General features: G+C 41.8%; 1 protein-coding gene across 1 annotated transcript; it reads left to right on the top strand.

The window, feature by feature from the left end:
* Positions 1-6586: 6586 nt before the first annotated feature.
* LOC131236686 (auxin response factor 1) lies at positions 6587-17555 on the top strand. The gene is made up of 14 exons (XM_058234024.1): positions 6587-7804; positions 8658-8773; positions 10384-10479; positions 10613-10669; positions 11632-11784; positions 11881-11965; positions 13330-13420; positions 13515-13679; positions 13949-14068; positions 14163-14238; positions 14340-14505; positions 14748-15259; positions 16199-16389; positions 16910-17555. The coding sequence occupies exons 1-14, from the start codon at positions 7759-7761 to the stop codon at positions 17076-17078; spliced, it is 2043 nt and encodes a 680-aa protein (XP_058090007.1). The 5' UTR covers positions 6587-7758; the 3' UTR covers positions 17079-17555.
* Positions 17556-21029: the final 3474 nt, after the last annotated feature.

The raw sequence follows: 21029 nt of genomic DNA on the forward strand, positions 1-21029 counted from the left end.
TTATCAAGTGGGCCCCACCTCTATGCTAGACCATTTCGCCAACTACTTCGGACAGGTCAACGATCAGGCGTGCAATGAATGTATGGAAGAAAGGTGGGCCGACAAAAGCTCAAGTATTTTTGTCTGTTCGGTGCATCTGCGGCTTATATTATAGTTGATCAGCCTAATTTTTGGATTGAGTTATCTATACGATGGGTCCCACCTAATAAACGGATCGGATTTCCTAAACATGAACTAGGTTGTCACGTGTCCGAATGTAATGCGTGTGTGGTCAGCAAACCTCTGATCTATGTAGTTCACAGTAGGACAGCTGGATTACTGTTTAAATCATGTAAATGCTTTGTCCCCCATGATGAACGGCTCGGATGTTTTATAAAAGGTCCAAGTTGGCACACGTGTCCGCGTGTAGCATTGCGTGTGATGCTACAGAGATTTGTCAATGGGGGGCGAAACATCAACACCGGATCACCGCTATATGTGTCGAAACACCAATGTTTAGTAATTGGAAAGGACGGGTGGAATTTATGAGGAACGTGAGTAGTTCCTCATTGTACTAATGGGGCCCGTTTTTCGTTGATCCAGACCGTTTATCTGACGGGATCCACCTTGGAAGAACAATATATCAAAAATCTCCAATATCGAAAGAAGTTAGATGTCCAGAGTAATTGGTATTTTCTGGAAAGCTGTTGTTTATTAAAGTCTCTCTTGCCACTGATTAAAGGGTTAGGGAGTTCAAATATGAGAAACATTTGGATCACTACCCATCCAAGGTGGAACTCATCAGATCAACGGTCGTGATCACTACACCACGGGTCACTTCCATGAATTAGCGGCATCAGTGTATTGTCGTTATTCAGACAGGAAACTCGTCTTTATTTATTTATTTAAATATATGTGGGTGCACAGGATAAGGTTCGTCAGAGCTCAGAAGACGATGACTCTGTTCCTGGTCAGGAGTCAGAAAGGTGAAACAGTCCTTGGTTTCCCTTTGCTTTTGATTGTGGGGAAAGAGAAAAACATTGCTACTCTGGAGGCGTACTTCTATTTCTAGACATGCATACTTTCGTTGACGAGATAGGATATTTTTGGAGAAATCTAGACGGTTGGAATAGTGGGTCTTCATGTAGATGTATCATGGACGTAAAATGATATTTATTGAAAAATTATAACCTAGATAAAAGTTAGGATCATATTTTCTACGATTGGGTGATAGTCGATGTATGATGGGGTCCTATGGTTTAGCTTGTTTGACTGAGAGCTATGCATGCCACATGTACGGTGTCTGGTGAATGCATACGGACGATCATATTCGGCTAGAGAATGAGCCAAGAGCTCTTCGGGCGGACATAAAATTGAATTCCTCGAGGAACAGGAGGGCTATACGTTCAAGTGGTGGGTCCCACTTCAGGTACCGTGGGAACCACCATTCCTGTGATCCGAATCATACGAGCAATGGACGAAATGTGAACCGTTGGCTATTCCAGTCTTCCAAGGGGTGTGAGCTGTTATCTTTCGTGCAACGCCCATCCACTGTAGGGCCCACCTCTTGATGAGTTCCCAGAAATCTTGAGGGGTATATTTTTGGGTGTTACCGATACGCAAGTGGTCCTGAAAACCTGAAGTTTTGCTGTCTACAAATGGCGTCTCAAGACAGGCTCACGGTGATCTAAATCAGTCAAGGATTGGATTCGGACCATCTGGATGAGACACGTGCCAAAGTTCACACGGTTGGTGTTATCTCAACGGTTCGAATCATGGACAGAATGTCACCAACCGCGGGACCGCCCTATGAAGATCCCGATACATGTGCTACATTGGCACGTGCGGGGCGTTTTGTTTGGGGCTTGGGTCCCATTCCGTCTGCACACCTAGACCGTATAACCACTGGTCCCACTGCAGACGGCTTAAATCAGAATTATTGGACGCATCCTCCCTGTCCGATGTGTACAAAAATAAAACAGTTAATCTTCAAATTCAACGGCGAGGGATGCAGTGGTTAGGATGGGGTCATTGGATGACAGGATGCGGTTTGGATGATGATCCCAACGCCGGGATTTATGGGTTTTATCCACGCCATTCATTCATCTTTCATTTTATTTTGGAGCGTGAGCTCAAAAAATGAGGCAAATCCAAAGATAAACGTGGACCACATTACAGGAAATAGTGGAAATTGAAGTCTTACCGTTGAAATTGTTGGGCCCAAAGGGCTTTCAGCTACCTAGCTTGTGTTGGAGTCAGCGGCCAAACCATCTAGGTTTGCTGACATAGGCCGCAAATCCGGTGGACCACACCATGTAAATGATCTGGCCCGATAATCAGACTGGTCCAATAATCGCAGGGGTCCGGGTCACACGTACTCTGAAGGTGGCCAATTGGCAAGTCCTCAGGACCGTTCTTTGTTTTCACACGTGTGCTTATACAAGTCAACCTCGTTAGTCTCTAGGCCTCGTCATCTACACACCATCGGGCCCACCGAATGCACGGTGAGATGTCTTTACACGTGCGCACAGGCCTAGCGAACCTCCATCCATACAAGACATGCCATGCAGACGGAGGGCAAGTTAGTTATTTGAATGATACTCGGGCACCTGCATTTGAAAAGGATATGCATATGCAACTTAAATCCAACCGTCCAAATCATGGAACGCTGTCTAGATAGGTTTTGTTGAATTTGAACCGTTGATTATTTTTGTTCGATGGTCCACTATACATTATCTAATATCCGAATTAAGGGTCCTAAGCCACGTAATCCCACCATCTGGGTGGTTTATTAGAGATAAGAGTATGCCACGTGTGCATTTTTAGTTCGGGCGCAGCTTCGGTGGATTCCCTGATCCACCCAGGTTGGTGGGAATTAGAGGTGGGCAACGATTCAAGCTAAGTTGAGCTAGCCCTAGTTTGATTTGACTCATTTTTACGCCACCCTGGTTTGAGTTTCGCCCTGACCTATGCAGCTTGACTTTGATGTTGCTCCAAAAAAAGAAAAAATAAATTAGTTCGAATCAGAATTAGTCTAGCAAAAAATTTCAAATCCAGTTGGGTCGAGTTTGAACAGGCGGCGGCTCTTTTTTTTTTTTTTTTTTTAAATATTTGTTTAAATAAAAAAATATTAAAAAAGATTGAAATAATACAAAAAAAATATATAAAACGTATCTTGCTCGCTGCATGATGTTTAAGATACCCTGAGGAGTGCCACTTCAAAATAATTATCACAGTTACCTTTGGAGTTTTTGACATTGTACCAGGGGTGATTGGGCAAGGGCTGCTGTATAAGGGTTTGACCGGTGGACAGTGGACATCATCTACAAAACAACACGACAGATGGAACGGGGTGACGTTTTCAAGCAAGGGGTTTCGAATAGAGAAAGAGAGAGAGTTCGGGAGAGAGAGAGACAGTTTGGGACTGGGTGCATTGAGAAAGATGAGAGAAACTTGGTGATTGCGTGTGGTGGAAGGGAGATTTTGGGATGGGGTGCAGTGGGGAGAGTTTAGTTTCTTTATTTTTTTAAATTATTATAACTAGTATTTTATGGGGTGGATTGAGATGGCAGGTCTAAAGCAGGTTAAACCAAACTAGGGCTATACACCGAGCTGAGTCGAGTCAAGGTGGGCCAAGCTCGGCTTGACTGGTCTATGCTATACTACTCAAGTTCGAGCTTTAGCTCTCAACATTAAAGCTTGACTTGTTTGTCAAAGCTTTTGAGTCGAACTAGTGGTTCGAGCCAAAGCGAGTTTATCTCGAGTCAAGTCAAGTTTACCTTAGTAGGATAAGGGAAAGAAAAAGAGAGAATGGGGATGAGTACGGTCAAGTAAGATTTTTTAGTAAAAATTTTTAAGTTTTAATTTCTTTTTTTAAAAACTTATATATATATATTATATTTAATATTAATATAATATATAAAATATATATTATTAAGATATATATATATATTATTTAATATTACTATAATATATATAATATATATTATTAAAATATATTACTCGAGCCGAGTCGAGCTCGAGCTTCGAGTTGAGTCGAGTTGAAATACACCATGGTTGAATTAGGATTGGACTCAACTCGAGCTGTAGTAATCAAGCTTGAATCGCCTTGAGTCGACCTTTCAAGCTGAGTCGAGCGAGCTTTTCGAGCTAGCTTGACACATGTACAACCCTAAACCGGACTTCGAGCTGGGGGTCCAGGCTAAATTGAGCTTTAGGCTGGGCTGGCACTACAAAATTTAGTTTCAGCTCGTTTATTAAATGGGTTGTGTTAGGATAGCCCGTTGTTGGCTCAAATTTCACTTTGAACTAGCCAAATCGGGCCAGCCAAACATGCAAGCTGCCCGGTTTTTGACTCTAGGCGGGATGCTTAAACATATCCCCACCTTGATGTATGTGCCTTATATCCATGCCCTAAGTCAGTTTAAAAAACTCCTTTTATGCCATGATCCCAAAAATAAAGTAGGGTCAAATCTTAGGTAGACCATAATGCAAGAAATAATGGTAATTGACTATTAAAACTTTTTTATAAGCTACAAAAGTTGTCGATGAAGCTAATATTTGTGGACGTGGATTGTGTCCTACGCCGCACGCTAATCCGTCCAGGCAGGGCTCTGTGGGGCCCATTGCGATGTAAGTTTTTTATCTATGCCGTTCATCATTTTTTCAGATAATTTTAATGTATAAGCTAAAAAATTAGACACATCCAGGGATTAAGTGGACCACAAGGTGGTGATTGAATGTCCACCGTTAAAACTTCTTGGGAGCCGGATAAGTTTCGGATCAAGCTAATATTTGTATTTTCACTTCATCCACATCTACATGACCTTATGAATAAGTTGGATGGTAAAAAAACATCAGGGTGACCCTTAGAAAGCTTTCAACAGTGGGTGTGATTATCACTACGTCTTCCTTTGGTGTGGTCCACTAGAGCTGTGGACCTGCTTCATTTTTAGGATTATGCCTTAAAATGATATTACAAAAACGATGAATAGCATGGATAAAACACTTACATCACGGTGGGCCCACAGAGCTTGCCAGGATGGATTACCGTTCCGGCGGGGTAGGACGCAATCGGCTTCCGATATTTGTGTGGTATCTGCATCCAGGTCTTCGAGACCTTATCAACTGGTTGGATTTGTAAATAAACATTGCGGTTGGCCACATAAAGTTTTTAATGGTAGGGATTCAATCAGGATGTTTCCTGTGGTATGATCTATCTAATATTTCGATCTGATTCATTTTTAAAATCATACCCTAAAATGATAAGTCAAAATGGATGGACGGTGTGGATGCAAGGAACACACATCACAGTGGGCTCAACAGTTAACGATCCACAGACGTCCGTGCATCCACTCATCTACCCAAACCGCCTCCTTTTTAGTTCACGAGCTTCATCTGTTACACGGGAGTGGATTAGGTGTAACAGGGGTAACACATTAATGGATGTTATCCTTGCCATGGGGCCTACCTTGATGATTGTTTGTATATCCAAGCCGTTCGTTCGTTTTGACAGCTCATTTTAGAACGATTTTCTAAAAATTAAGGAAAAAAAAATAATCTCAGGTGGACCATACCACAGGAAACCGTGGTGATTGAATGCCTAACATTAAAAACTTCCTAGGGCCTACTTTAATATTTATTTAACATCCAACCCTTTGAAAAGGTCAAAAAAATAAAACTGGATGGGAGGGTGCTACAAATATAGGTTTGATCCAAAAATTTTGTGGCCCGCAAAAGCTTTTAATGGTGATTCACCACTATTTACGGTGGTGTGGTCCACATGAGGTTCGGATGTTCTTAATTTTTGGAATTTCATACTAAAATGAGCTGAAAAAACGGATGGACGGCGTGGATATACAACAATTCATCAAGATGGTCCCCACCCACGGTCAGGGTAGCACCCACTAAGGTGTGGGTGTTATTACCCTGGTAACACCTAATCCGCACCCCATTAGGCCGTTACACTATGCCAGACTAACCAAGTTTCTTCTTACCAGAAATGAACAGGCAGGGGCATATTGGTCATTTAGACGTTAGGTCCGACTGGAGTGTCATTTCAGTGAATTCTGGGCAGATAAGAGGCATTTACGAGCACAAGGAAGCGAGAGGAAATTTTTGATACTCTGGCGGATTACGGGGCTTGATACGCAGGCAGTCGGAAATTGTACACGTGGAAGATATTAACTCAAATTAAACAGACTAAATAGTCGAAAACCACTTCTCTAAGTTACATTTCCATAACCATATTCATTGAGCAATCCTAACATCTGATAAGAGATACTTGTAAGTTGAAGTAGGAACACCGGGTATTTTTAATTTCGACCGTTCGGTAGAGGTCCATTAATCCGATAGTCAAATAACGAAAAACAGTAATTTTCGTTCGTGACATGTCTAAGCTGGAAAAATAAATTTGACAGTTTAACTGGAATGGTTTGTATGCCACTATGCAGATTCTAATGCCCGCGTATTGGCACGAGCCTCTTTCAGAGTATAAAAGTATTTCTCATTCTTTTTGCCCTTTTGCGCGTGGTGGGGGAGGAAGCTTGTAGAGTTGTAGGAATTTGAGGGGCACGCATCGGGTGGCTGAGGTGGGGTCCGTGGGGATGCGCATTGCGCCTACGCGGTCTCGAACGGCAGAATAAAAACCTAGAAAACGCGCGAGTGAGGAAGAAAGAAAGGCTTTGGACTCCGTGCAAGCTGAAAAAGACGCATCATGGCAGCGACAGCGCTTAAAGATCGAGCAGTTCCCATCGATCGACGGTAGCCAGCTTCTTCTCTATCCGTGTCGCGGAATTAGGGCTGTGTGGCGGGTTTGGGCGGTTCTGGAACCCGAATTGGCGGTCTCTCCTCGAGTCTCCAAGTCTCCAAGCGCATGTGAGAGCGATGGCGGGTTTTCAGGGCTTATGGTAGGAAAAACCGCGCCGGAAGAGGCGGATTCGTGTTGGTTTGGAGAAATCTGCCGGTTTGCTTCGAGTCCTAGCAGTCGAGCAGTAAAGATCGAGTATCTATTCTTTTGCAGGCCGGAGCCAATCGGTTGGGGAAAATATCGGTAGGATTGAGCATCGGACGGTGGAGATTCCTCCTGCGAGTCCGTACGGCCAGGGATCGCCTCGCTCTCAATCTCACTTCTGTCCTCTAGCAGGCCGTACAGCAGGCCTTGCATCGCGGTTCCCTTCAGGCCCGTGAATCGCTGATTTATTAATCAGGTCGAGAATCGTTAAAGATCGTGCATCTCTTTGTCCGTACAGCTAGGGTTCTTTTCACCAGATCTCTGCCGGATTTTTGGCTAAAGGAGGGATTTCCTTTGCGCCGCTGCCGTTAAAGGTCGGACAGCTTTTCCGTTTCAAAGGCACGCAGCGACTGACACGGATTTATTTCGGGATTAAAGCTTTTTCAGAGAAGGGGCCTGCGTTACAGATCACGGGTTGCGTATTATAGGATCTGCAGGAAGGAGCATTTCTAGGGTTTCTCCGGGGCGTATTATAGCAACTGCGTATTAATGCCTGTCGAGTAATTACGTGGTCTTGATTGAGTATTAAAAAGCTGCTTTTGGTAGGTGTGAAGCTGAAAAGATCTTTCTCTGTTTGAAGAAAATCCCCATCCATCCCATCCGTAAAGGTTTTTTTATTTTTATTTTTTAAATTTTGTGTGTTTGAAATCTCTCTCTGTGAACGGTGGAATGGGGTAGTGTTTGAGAATCGATCGCCTCTATCCGATTCCTTTTGATGCAAGAGCTGTCATAGATCGATCTCTTGGGGGATTTGTCGTCGGGTTTTCATGGCACATGTCGCTTCGAATCATTCCTCCGGAGGCCATGGTTCAGGTAAGAGGTTTTCTTCTCATTTTGTTTTCCAACCTTCTTTCATTTGCATATGTATCATCCATACATGTATGGATTGAGAGAAGCCCCATATGTATCTCATAGCACTGATGTTAATCTTTTCTAATCTGGTTTTGCTGAAATTTGGTTATGAAATTCTTCGTATGCTACTCCGATTTGGTAGTATTTTCCTCAAATTGCACATGTTCATCAGTAATTCGGTATACATTTACACAGAGTACTGATAACCTACAATGGATTGTACCACAACCCATTCAAAGGCAAAAATACTTATAAAAAGGGGCGGTTGTAGCCGAACAGTTCTAGTTGAAACCTTGGGTCGAGATTTACCTGTTTCTACGCAAACAGGCCTTAATGCTCGTGCACCATAATTACCTTCTGTTTATCCTTATCTGTTTTAATGAAAAGGGGGCTTTTGAATTCTCTTACTGATATTTAAGAAGTAGGTTTCTGCCTTTGGACCATGGTCCTCGACCCGGAATCACTGAATTAGGGCACGCTGGTTTTTAACCTTTACTGTGTTTCTGTTCATTTCCTTTTCACTCTGTTTTTAGTTAATGTTGTATGCAAGGTTCAATAAATCGCTTGAATGCACCAAATACTTGTATGAATTTATTGTGATATATTCCTGGTAAGTTTTGGTAACATCCAGTTTTATTTACCTTTGTATGATATTGAATTTCATTATTTCTTTATGGAGGAATGTGTCTAAGGCACATTTTGATATGTATCAGTGTTACAAACATTAGTTCGACTGTTTGTATCACATCACCAGATGGTATTATGCCGTTGCATTCCAGCATTTTGAATCTTTGTCATATGTGGTGCTTTGTAGGGGCCTCTGGAGATGTGTTGTATAAGGAATTATGGCATGCCTGTGCGGGGCCATTGGTTACGGTGCCTCGTGAAGGAGAGCGGGTTTACTACTTTCCACAGGGTCATATGGAACAGGTACCATGATGGGTTTTTATTGGTTTTATTTGCTGACAGTGTTGTGTTGTTTGTTTGTGGGGAAATTTGAACTGGAATCTCTTTTGCTTACCTGAATATGCTATTGCCTGTTGATACTTCCTGGTTAGTATGTGAAAGTTGAACTAATATTGCACAAAATGCAATAACTTTTCGCTTCTTTCTATGCCAAAAGATGGAGGCTGAGAGGCACCATGGCTTGCTTGCCACAATGCAGAGCCTTAAAATGCTGATTGAACTCTGAGGTGCATAATCATGTATGGTGGCGTAGCCTTCACTGTTTTTATTAAAGGTCTTTGTTTGTTTTTTTTTTTTTTTTTTTTTGGGTCTTGGCACATCTAGTTTGATTTATTCCTGTTGGGATATGGCTGCTTCACTAATTTTAGGAATTCTTTTGGAAGTGCTCTAATTAGCCACTTGAAAGTCACCCATATCCATCCTAAACACCAAAGGAAACAGTTTATTCTGTTTATTGGCCTTTTCTCTCCTTAATACTAATCATAGCCTAAAGAATCACCTTGAAATCAAAGCCTTCACCTTCTACAGTACCCGAAGTATTATCATTTCCTCCTCTTTGCATTCCGCCTCTTGTTACGTCAAATATTATTGTTCTCTACTTATCATTCCATTTACTCAGCTGAGTTTCTGAGTTATTGATTGGCTCGGCTGAGATACACTCTAAAATCAGTTGGATTTCTAGTTGTTTAAGTTGTAAGCATTTTGTATTTATGTATGCGATCCATGTATGGTCATATGTGGATATAGAGGCTTACTGAGCACTTATATGCACATTTATCTTGCCAATCAACTTGCGAGTTAGTGCATGTGACAACATGGCACACAGGTGCAAGATCTGAGTAGTCCATCCCATGGGCCATATTGTCTAGATGTTGTCCCAAAGATCAGTCGGGTTGGGTCTGCTCATCAGGTGGGCTACATTTCATGAAACAAATGGACAGCTAAAACAATATTTTTCTAGCTCTTGATTGTTTCATATAGTTTGTTCCATTGGATGAGTCAACCAGCTAAGTTTTGGTCCAAGACTGCTAAAGAGTGTCCCACCTGATGGACTGCTCTGACCTTGAATATCTATTCAATATTGGCTTGTGTGCTGACATGTAGACGGGAGGGTTATGTGAACTGAGCAAGCCTCATAGGCACAAGCATGTGACTTTACTCCCAAATAGTAGGGACATGGCCACTATGATGATGATGCGTTCAGCTCTCTCTATGCATGCAATGCATGTATAGTCTATATGCATATATAGAAGCCACTCTTATGATGATGTGTTTGTCTCATTCTATGGATGTGCAATTTTCTTATACAAGTGCTCATTGCATAATGTATCTCTGGTTTGTTCCCCAAATATATCATTTCATTTAGAGCAGTTACCCATTCAGTTTGCTGCTGTTCACTTGCACACTGGCTTGAGTTGTCTAGACTGTGCCACAGATTCTGTAATTGCATAAGTGCACTTTATATAGTTTGGTTAATATGTGAAGTGACTTGTAAAAGTTTGAAGATTGAATTTCCTTAATATAATTTAGCAAACCAACTATCTGGATTGCTCTGTGATTTTCTTGTCTTGTAGCTGGAGGCATCAACTCATCAGGGGCTGGACCAGCAGATGCCTTCATTCAATTTACCATCGAAAATTCTCTGTAGGGTAGTGAATGTTCAGCTTCGGGTAATTTTCTACGAATGCTTTCTATTGCACCTAAGAATTGTGCTTTTATCTGACTATCTAATATGGCACTGGAAACAACGGTGTATTTTGTCCTTATATGTGGTTTGCTAATTAGCCCTTTTCTGACGGGTAGGCTGAAAATGAAACGGATGAAGTTTATGCACAGATAACTCTGTTACCTGAAACTGACGTAAGTTCCTTTTACCTTGGCTTGATTTTGTAATTTTTAGACGCTGCTGTTAGCAATATTGATTCTAACCTATATCACGGGAAAGGCCCTCATTTTAGAGAAAAAAAAAATGTCTTTTGGTATGGCTTCACATTTTTTTTTCTTTGCTTGCGGTACTCCTCTCTCTCTCTCTCTCTCTCTCTCTCTCTCTCTCTCTCTATATATATATATATATATATATATATATATATATATATGCACACGTGCGCGTGCGCACGTTGTCGCTCCACTCTGCAAGCAAAATAATGAAGGTCACACATGTTGAATTTTCATGAAATGGTAAATGACAACAATTTTCTTTTTTCAACCTAAATAGGGCAATTTTCTTTTTCAGAATAAATGGGGTTCGGGGTCCTTTGTAAAATTACCGAGATAACCCTGTGATTACTGAAACACTTTCATCATTTCCTGAGTGTCTCTTCGCATCACCAAGTTAAGATAGGGGCTAAGGGAAGGGGTTCTGTTGTTTCTCAGAATTTCTGGGGCTGGTTTTTGTTGCAGTCTTGTTCTTGCACCATCACATGGGTCTAATACCTGATCACTATCATTCCTTTATCACACCCAATTCTGATCAGTAACTGCAGGATTTCTGGCCTTTTTCAGCTTTATTAGTTTGCCTTTTGTTTCTCTGTTTATTGATAAAATCATGCAATGTTCATTAAAAAACCACTCTCAAGGACGATAGAGCAGGCATTGTGGTACTAAAGAGGGCAACTTTAGTTGTTATGCGTTGAATGATTCTTTAGGTGTTAATAGCAGCACAAGCCTTTGTTACCTCTATGTATGCTAGATGTTGATGTTCTACTTGACTGAATGGTCTTCCATCATGTTGCCATTGTCATGATTCTTTGTAGTCATCATTTTACTTACCTATATCTTGTGTTTATTTTTTAATTTTTTTTGTGTCGTACATCGTGGATCAGCAAGGCGAGGTTACTAGCCCAGATCCTCCACTCCCAGAACCTCAACGGTGCACAGTTCATTCATTTTGTAAGACCCTTACTGCTTCTGACACAAGCACCCATGGAGGATTTTCTGTTCTCAGAAGGCATGCAGATGAATGCCTTCCACCACTGGTGAGCTTCTAGAAATATGTTTTCTTTTTATTTTCCAAGCATTCCACTTGCACTGTAGTTATTCTTACTCGCATTTCTTCCACGTTCTCTGTTCAGGATATGTCCCAACATCCCCCTTGGCAGGAATTGGTAGCTACAGATTTGCATGGAAATGAATGGCATTTCCGTCACATTTTTCGAGGTAGGCTGTTGTCTTTGCATTGGGAATGTCTTTCACAAGCTCTTGTTATTTAAATGCTAGCCATGATCTAAAGATGGATTAGAACTTCAATGCACAATGAAATCCTCAACCATGTTACAATTTATAGAGAAATGTAAATACACTCAAGTCAGGCAATGTGACAATCAGTGTTTTCAAAGGTGTTCCAACCGCGTGCCTGGGCATTTTAGGCTTGTTGTGCATTGTCTGGACCCTAAGCGAGGTGATTACCTCATGCATACACCTGCAGCGTTTGTGGCATTTTGCATGCATTACTTGTGTTTTTTTTTTTTTTTTACCTCCCTAAATGGGGTTGCAGATAGAATCTAAAGGCTTTAAAGCCCTATTTCAACAACTTTTTTCTTCTCCCAAAATTCAACAAAATTTTCTCATTTCTTTCTTCATGCTTTTGTTCTTCTATTGGTGAGATAAGGCATCACCTTGGGCATTTTGAAAGCAATTTGAACTTCGTGGATTTGGTTTCATTAGTGATTAGTTGATTGCTAATTTGATAAATACATTTTTTAGTGTGTAAGTTCATTTTATTTGTCGCATCACCTTTTTCTGTAAAATTATTATTTATCATATATGAAAAAAATTGCACCTGGAATGTCCAGGCACTCCAAATGCTCCAAGGGTAATTGTGCCTAGCGCCTTACACTGGTGGCAATATGGATTTGGGGCATGTTGCACGATGTGGATTCGATGCCCTATATCATCTTAGTTCAATGCACCATTTTTGGCACAAGCTTTTCACCTTCAAGCCTCTCACTGCTCATCATATGGATCCCATAGGGTGGATGCTACGTCTTAAAAATCAGGCTGATCTGATTGTCAGATGGCCTTCATGTCCACACTGAATTTAGACTACCGATCATTTTCTCCTAATCTCAAATTTTCTTCTAGATGTGGGGCCCACCTGATGATAAGAACGGCCCACTGTTGACATAAGGCATTTGCCCTGTGGTATCCAACTGATGAGCAGCTTGGTTCTTGAACATGCAAGCCATGTTGCTGTGTGCGAGAGGGGAATGCCAAAAGTTGTATTTGAGCACAATTGGCATTGCTCTATAGCACAAGTAGTGGCTATATCAGCTAGTTTCTACTGCATTATCACCTGAGTTGCTGAACTTTTAGAAAGAAAGTTCAATACCATTAGGATGTGAACTAATTAATTTCTTATTTGCAATAGAAAACTATGGAGATTTTTGTCGTGTATCCTAGATGGTGTCACTTTGATTGATGAATGCTTCTTCTTTGTAAGGAAGACACTGCTCTCCTCTATAAGCATGGCTTGTCTTGTTCAGTACTCAATGCTAAAATATGAACTAAAATGTTAAACACAGGACAACCAAGAAGGCACCTGCTGACAACAGGCTGGAGTGTGTTTGTAAGCTCCAAGAGACTGGTTGCGGGTGATGCGTTCATCTTCCTACGGCAAGTAGCTTTCTTATGCTGTTATGATTCCATTAAGGTTTTCCCTTCTTCTGTGCTGTGCATGACTTATTAATTACATTATAAATTATGGCAGAGGTGAAAACGGAGAGTTGCGTGTTGGGGTTAGGCGGCTAATGAGGCAACTAAGCAATATGCCGTCATCTGTTATATCCAGTCACAGCATGCATCTTGGGGTCCTTGCCACTGCATCTCATGCCATATCAACTGGGACTCTCTTTTCTGTTTTCTACAAGCCAAGGTTTGGAAGTTTTTCACTGCTCTCTCTCTCTCTCTCTCTGGGTTTTTTTTTTTTTTTTTTAAAAAAATTATTATTATTATTATTATTATTTATTAAAATTTTTGGTAATTACATTTACTTAAATGCAGTCTCCAACAATTATTTGTTCTCTTGGTGCCTAGTGTAGCAATGGCCCAGGCCTTCTTTCATGGGTTTAATTCAATGTTCCAACTTAGAATTGGCTTGGAAGGAAAAAAGAAAGACATCTGAACAAAATCTCTGTCATCCAGGACAAGCCAATCTGAGTTTATCGTAAGTGTCAACAAGTATCTTGAAGCTCGGGGCCACAAACTCTCTGTTGGTATGAGGTTCAAGATGAGGTTCGAGGGCGAGGAGGCTCCCGAGAGGAGGTATATTGTATTGGTTGTGTTTATGGTTTCGATATTGCAAGAAATAAGAAGGCACATACCAATTTTAGCGCCCTTTTTTGCAATGATTTCTCAGATTTAGTGGTACTATTGTTGGTGTTGGGGACACTCTATCATCTCGTTGGGCAGATTCTGAATGGAGATCCCTAAAGGTAAACACCTTTTGCCAAAAGTTTCAAAACCAGAACAGGTCACTATAGTTTGTGTTGCAATTGGGTTTCAACTTTCACTTAAATGCTTGAATTCCACTCAGGTTCAATGGGATGAACCTTCAGCAATCCTGCGTCCCGAAAGAGTTTCACCCTGGGAATTGGAGCCGCTGGTAGCTGCAGCTCCTTCAACCACACAACCAGCACCAAAGCACAAACGGGCACGACCACTGGTTTTACCTTCAACACCATCAGACCTACCTACATTTGGTATGGAATTTCTTAACCATATTTTGACTGTTATTTTCTTTTGATGATGAAGATGCACCTGTTCTTTTAAATCTGATTAGGGAACTGCTAATCTGTTGCTTGTAAAAAAAATATACAACTAACATTTGATACGTGTTGTATTATGTTCTCATACCTGTCTCTTATGAGTACTGTTTCATCCTGCCTCCTCGTATGGTTATTTTGATGACAATCGTAACAAGGCTTCTCTCCTGCCCATTTAGGCCTATGGAAATCCCCAGATAACGCTACCTCAAATCTTTCATATTCTGGTCTACGAGGGAGAGAGCTGTACTCATCACCTAATTCTACTTCCCTCTTCTCCCCTATGTCAAAAGCTGGGTCTTTTGGATTCAATGGAAGCAATGCAACACCCGCAATCTCTGGCCACCAGATGTATTGGTCTAACCGAAGTGAAGTTCCATCAGATGCTTATGCCACAGTTGCCAACAGAGAATCTGGTGAAAAGCGGCCTGAGACTGGTAATGGCTACCGGTTGTTTGGGATCCAGCTGGTTGGTAACTCCAATGCTGAGGAAACCTCTATGGTGGCGACTGTTCCTGGTGTAGTTGAAGAGGATCCATTTGTTCCATCTTTGGATGTGGACTCTGATCGGCAATCTCAGCCATCAAATACCAACCGATCTGATATTCCTGCTGTCAGCAGTGAGCCTGAAAAGTCCTGTCTAAGATCACCTCAAGAGACACAAAGCAGGCAAACGCGGAGCTGCACCAAGGTAATCACTCAACAATTCCTTATTTCAAGTTCTTTTGTTCTAAAGCTTTATGAGCATGTTACACGTTTTTGTCTTTGTAATTGCAAGGCATTTGGTTATCCGACGTGTCCAAAAACATGTTAACATTGATTAATGTATATTTAAATATAAATTAATCAAAGAAAATAAAAAAAATATAAAGTTTAGGTTAGAGTAAATAGTTAGGTTTGAAAAAAATACATGGTGACAGTTCATCTTTGTTGTCATGTGAAAGTCTTTAAGGTTATCCATCTGCATGACATGGGTGAAGTCCATTGACTTTGGACACTCACACTGTGGTCCATGTTTAACATTGACACGTATTGTCAGACACCAAATGGAGATGGATGCATGGTGTCTGACTGTGACATGGTGCCTCAAAAAGCTGATTGCATAGTGGCTTGTCCGAAATATGTAGTTATTTCTCATGCATGTGGACAGTGAAATGCAACTGTGCATGGTGGACTAGTAATTGTAGCTGTGTTATATGATATTGATATCTGTGTATATAAATTCACTTCGCTTGCTAATCTGGCATATGTATGCAAGTTAGCTGATCAACAATACCACATATGTTGACATGGCATGTGGGCGTGAGATGTAAACCATCCATCAGGTTGGTCCAACTATGGATGCCCGTACACAAAATTCAGACCAATCTCAGCATTTGGCCACAATGTTAGAAACAAAGGAATGGATTACATGAGCAAGGCCAAGTCCTTCTAGCCGTCCATTGTTTAACAGGCTGGTCTCATTGCTTGAACTGCCTCACTTTTTGACAGGAGCATCCACAGGGTTGGGATCACCTGGACTGCTGGGATTGCATGAGGCATTAGCAATTCTCACAGTGCAATGATAGGAATGCCCATGTGTTGCTTGTATTTCTTCTGGATAGTGACATGTTACTCCACACCTTGTCAGGTTCACATGCAAGGGATGGCAGTTGGTAGAGCTGTGGACCTAACAAGGTTTGACCGGTATGATGACCTGCTCAGGAAGCTGGAGGAGATGTTTGGCATTGAAGGTGAACTCTGCGGGCCTGCAAAGAAATGGCAGGTTGTCTACACAGACGATGAGGATGACACAATGATGGTTGGCGACGACCCTTGGCAGTAAAATCCTTAATCTATTTCCCTCTTCCAGATATAATTACTTTAGATTGTTAGCCCATTAGAAATCTTGCTATTTTGCAGCCAATTTAGCCAAATTCCACAATACCCTTTCACAGGGAAAATTGTGGGCCAAATTCCACAAATACCCTTTCACAGGAAAAGATTGTGCCCATTCATTGTTTCATGGAGAGCTGGTGCATGCATATATCCCACCATCTAGCTATCATAGATGGGGGAGGGCTTCGGCAGTCCAGATCGGTGTTACATTGTGGCCCGGATTTTACTGTTTGGGCTGAAAGTTGTGTCCACCCCTAATAGGGAGGAATCTTAACATGCATTTCAAAATGGACTTTGGGAAATTCAACTTTTGAAATGTTTACAGGCTCCCAACAGCTGTATTTAAATGGTGGGAGATGGTGCAATGCCCCACCCGTGAATGGTGTGATGGAGTTAAGGGCCATCGTCCCGTCGATTTTGCTGAATTTGAGTGATTTTTCTGGTCTAATCTCTGATGTCCCAGTGAGTTCTGCAACATGGTGAGGAAGATCTACATCTACACGTGTGAGGAAGCGAAGAGGCTAACACCCAAGGTGAGGATGCCGGTCAAGGCAGATGCCAAACTCGGGAAGTCGGCTGTGGCCGATGATGGTGGGGGAGGATTGGAAGATCAGGCGTCTGTTGGCAATTGATGCTGATGTGGCTATGGTGATTGGCCGGAGAATGGGACCACATTTTGATTACGGTTGGAAGTAGCTGACGTGATCGAAAGCGTGTTTGTTATGAATGGGGCCACTTTTGGTGACATGGGGACCTGTCTTTGGGAAGAAAAAGCGGGGCCTATTACTTACCTTTTCTTCCGTGGCCCCTTTTTGTTTTCTTTTTCGGCTGTTGTGGCTTTTTTTTTTTTTTTAGCTGCTTTGGGAAATCTTTTCTAGTGCTTGTGGGAAATGGACTAGGTGGGATGTGTGACACGTGGCTGCTGCCAAGGCCGTCGGATGATCTCAATGTGACACGCTAGTGGGGCTGGGTTCGGTCTGTTGCTCTCTGTCTAAGACGCGGAGAAATGGAATCCTCTTCTTTTTACCCACGACATGACTATAATATAAATGTACTATCTGCTCTCTCTCCCTTTGAATGTAAGATGGCCTATCATCCTTTTCATTTCAGTACGCTGGTCTCCAAATGCGGCCTGTTTTCTTTTTCCTATGAGGCTATTTGTTGAGCACTACTATTTTGAGAGAACGTCAGCACTAATGAAGGTGGGACCAACCTAAAGTATTGCAACGCAGGAGAACTGACAGCCTACAACCGTCTATTGCACAAACGTTTTATACGTAGATTGTGGAGTGAAATACGAGGATGGTTGCCTCTTCAATCTTGTAGAATAAGCTTATTATTCCTACGTCACTCTCATTTTGTGCGGCCCACTGTTTTGTTTTTGTCTGTCATCCAACCCATCTGTTAGGAGGAAATCAGGCTGGTCCGATCAAAAATGTGGGCCATTAGATAAGAGCTTGGAGATTTTTTTTAGTGGAGATCCATAGTTTTCCATGATGTGCCCCACCTGATAATTATTCAATCTTGCTTTTCACGGTGGGCTTACTTGCGGTTGGTTGGTATGCACGCAACTCTGGTGGGCCCCACACAGGCAGTTGTTAAGCTTTGATGCGGTTTCAGTGGATCCCTGTGGGGCGCACTGTGATGTCTTCTTCTTATATCCACACTGTTCGTCTGTTTCTCTAGCTCCTTTTAGGGCATGAGCCCAAAAATATAGCAGATCCAAATCTCAGTTGGACCACACTACAGGAAGCAATGGTAATTAACCATTAAACAATTGTGGGCCACAAGTTTTGGATTAAGCTGATTTTTGTCGTGTCGGTTAAAATTGTCAACGTAGTTGAACAAAGAAAATAAAAACCAATTATTTAGTCAATTTTTTAACCAACAACCAAAATCTTTTTGATTCATGAATCGTATAATTCACCAAAAAGAAAAACATGAGATTCATTAAGTATTTTTGGAGATTGTGGTTTGAGCGTAAGATTCAAACGGAATCATATAATATTCGATATGAATCTTAAAATTCAAATGGTAAATCATGAGATTGAAAAAATAAAATAAAATAAAATGTAAGTTACAAACAAATGGTTAATCGTGAGATTCAAATGGCTGATATATATCCAATCTATCCATAAATTTTACAGATCATTTTAGGTGAGGAGCCCAAAAATGAGGTAGATCCACTATGAATTTTTCAATGGTAGGTACCATTAACCCATAACAGGCGCACAGCACGTGCCAACTTGGCACATGTGTGGATGCGGGTCTTTCATCAGATGGTGTCCTCCGTTCGGCTTAAGTCATTATTGAGGGCATATTGGCGGTGCATGTAGGCCATTGGTCATCATTTTCCACGGTCTGATTGGATACGGGCAAGCCATCCCATATTTCCCGCTGACATTCAACTCGTGTAGGACATCAGTACCACTAAAATGGTAGGCCCCATCATGAAGTTTACCTGTGATAAAAATCAGGTGTCCTTTGATCAGGATGGCCCCACCGTCCACGGAGAAGTGATGGTCAGACGCTAGGTGGGCCACAAGTTACGTGTTTTAGTGGAAATCATTTCACACTAGCTACGTGATGTTATGTGTGGCCCACTGTTTAAGCGGACGAATCATGGAGCGGTTTTCTTTCCTTTTTATCCCTTTTGGACCGTTATATGATGCTAGAGTCTTAAGAAATAACAACTTTGACCGTTGGTAGGCTCCACAAAAATGGGGAAAAAAGATGATGCATGCCTAAGGCAAGATGGACGGTTAGGATTAAAGATGGAGGACGGTCCACATTCAATTTTTAAGAGAAATTAATAAGGGAATGACTGGGATTGTTTGTTGGATGAGATTTTTTTTTTTTATATCCTTGCACAAGCATTATACGGTTAAGGTGAGCCTTATCGTTTCATTGGATGTTGTAGATGATGACATTGAATTCATACACGCCCTCGCTTTGCTACACGTACATATGACACACTTTCATACACGTGATTCAGAAATTGTGCGTGTGGCATACCATTAGATAGGTAAGTAGATAAAAAAAAAAAAAAGTTCAGATCGCCTGACCAATCCCATCCACTAATTCCTGGACATAGGTAGATAGGCAACTATATTTTCATGCTAACCGTCCATTAGATGCCGGTCAGTTCCATCGGTGGGCCAGATCCAGGCCCCGCCCTGTCCATGAGCCGAGAAATAGGTCTCAGGTCAAACCGGGCCCAGATTGGCCAAACCTACTTGAGAAGTGGGCCCAAATACTACCCATTATTTTAGGACCCAAAATTCAGGCCCAGGTTCAACCTACGGTCCTCAAGCCTCAACTTGAACCCAGCTCTCAGAGGTGGCTGGACTCGGGTTGAGGCCCTTGGTTTGGATTCAGACCTCAGTTCTAGACCGGATGAACAGATTAGGATTTTGTGAGATTTTTTTAAGCATAGCCCATCCAATGTGGGGTCCATCAGATCAAGAGTCCAGAATCTGTATTGCCAAACCATTGTTGCTGAAGAGGCTCAAAACAAAATAAAGTCAATAACCCAATTTAAACATGCGATCAGGACCGTTCAGACATTCCCATATGGCCATTTGATGCAGCACTCAGATGTTCCAGATATGTTAGTTGTTAGTGTCAAGGTTTAAATCAATAGCACATGGCCTTATCCTCTCTTACATAAACTAGATAAGTATCTAAAAAGATGCCGTCTCATGTACTGGTTGGATGACACTCAAACATCATGGTGGGCCCCACACAGCTCGAACAAACGTATGTGATCATTCCTGCTTTAAAAGAGTTGGTTGACTTACCTCTATGTTAACTACTTTTCTTGGGTCTGGGTTAGGTTCATTTTAGTATGGCTGAAATCAGACGCATTTAAAAATTGGGTCTGGGCTGGTGGGTTGGTTTGATTTTTGAGGCTCTAGGTTTGACTCGTTTAGTAATTCGGGTTGAACTTTTGGACCTAGACATGCCCCGTGTGTCCAGATCTTCCACGATTGGGTCTAATGCCCCATAGGTTTGAGCCAGCCCATTTGCACCCCTTACAGCAATAGTCCCTCCCAGCTATATTGGCAGAAATGCACACATTACATGCATGCATACATATAAAGACAAAGGTGCGCGCATTACATGCATGCATACATATAAAGACAAAGGCACATTCAAACACACCTACATACATACATGCATAAATACAAAAGCATTACCATGTTGGTATGCAATGAAAATTGTAAATTGTCTTTCACGCAGGAGATGGCGAAACAAGCCATTGCATAATGACTTGCAGGAGGGGAAGGTGGAATTGAAATAAGAGGAATTCTAGAATACACTATCCAAAGGCTTGCACAGTATAAATGGGTTTTTTTCAAATCTGATGAGTGAGGCCCATGCTCTGGCAATCCAGACCACAGGTCTGTTGTGTCCAACTGTGGATGGACCATGCCCAAAAAATCTCCTCAATGGTACAAACACACCTTTCCAATTTGTAGCACCAGTGGTCCATATATAACTGATAGAAGTCCAAAGCTTTGTTGGCTAGGATCTCCCAACCTGAGCGATTTCCACAGTGGGATTCAGAATTGGAAACCTCC

This window comes from Magnolia sinica, chromosome 2, assembly GCF_029962835.1.
Source record: "Magnolia sinica isolate HGM2019 chromosome 2, MsV1, whole genome shotgun sequence".
Lineage (NCBI taxonomy): Eukaryota > Viridiplantae > Streptophyta > Magnoliopsida > Magnoliales > Magnoliaceae > Magnolia > Magnolia sinica.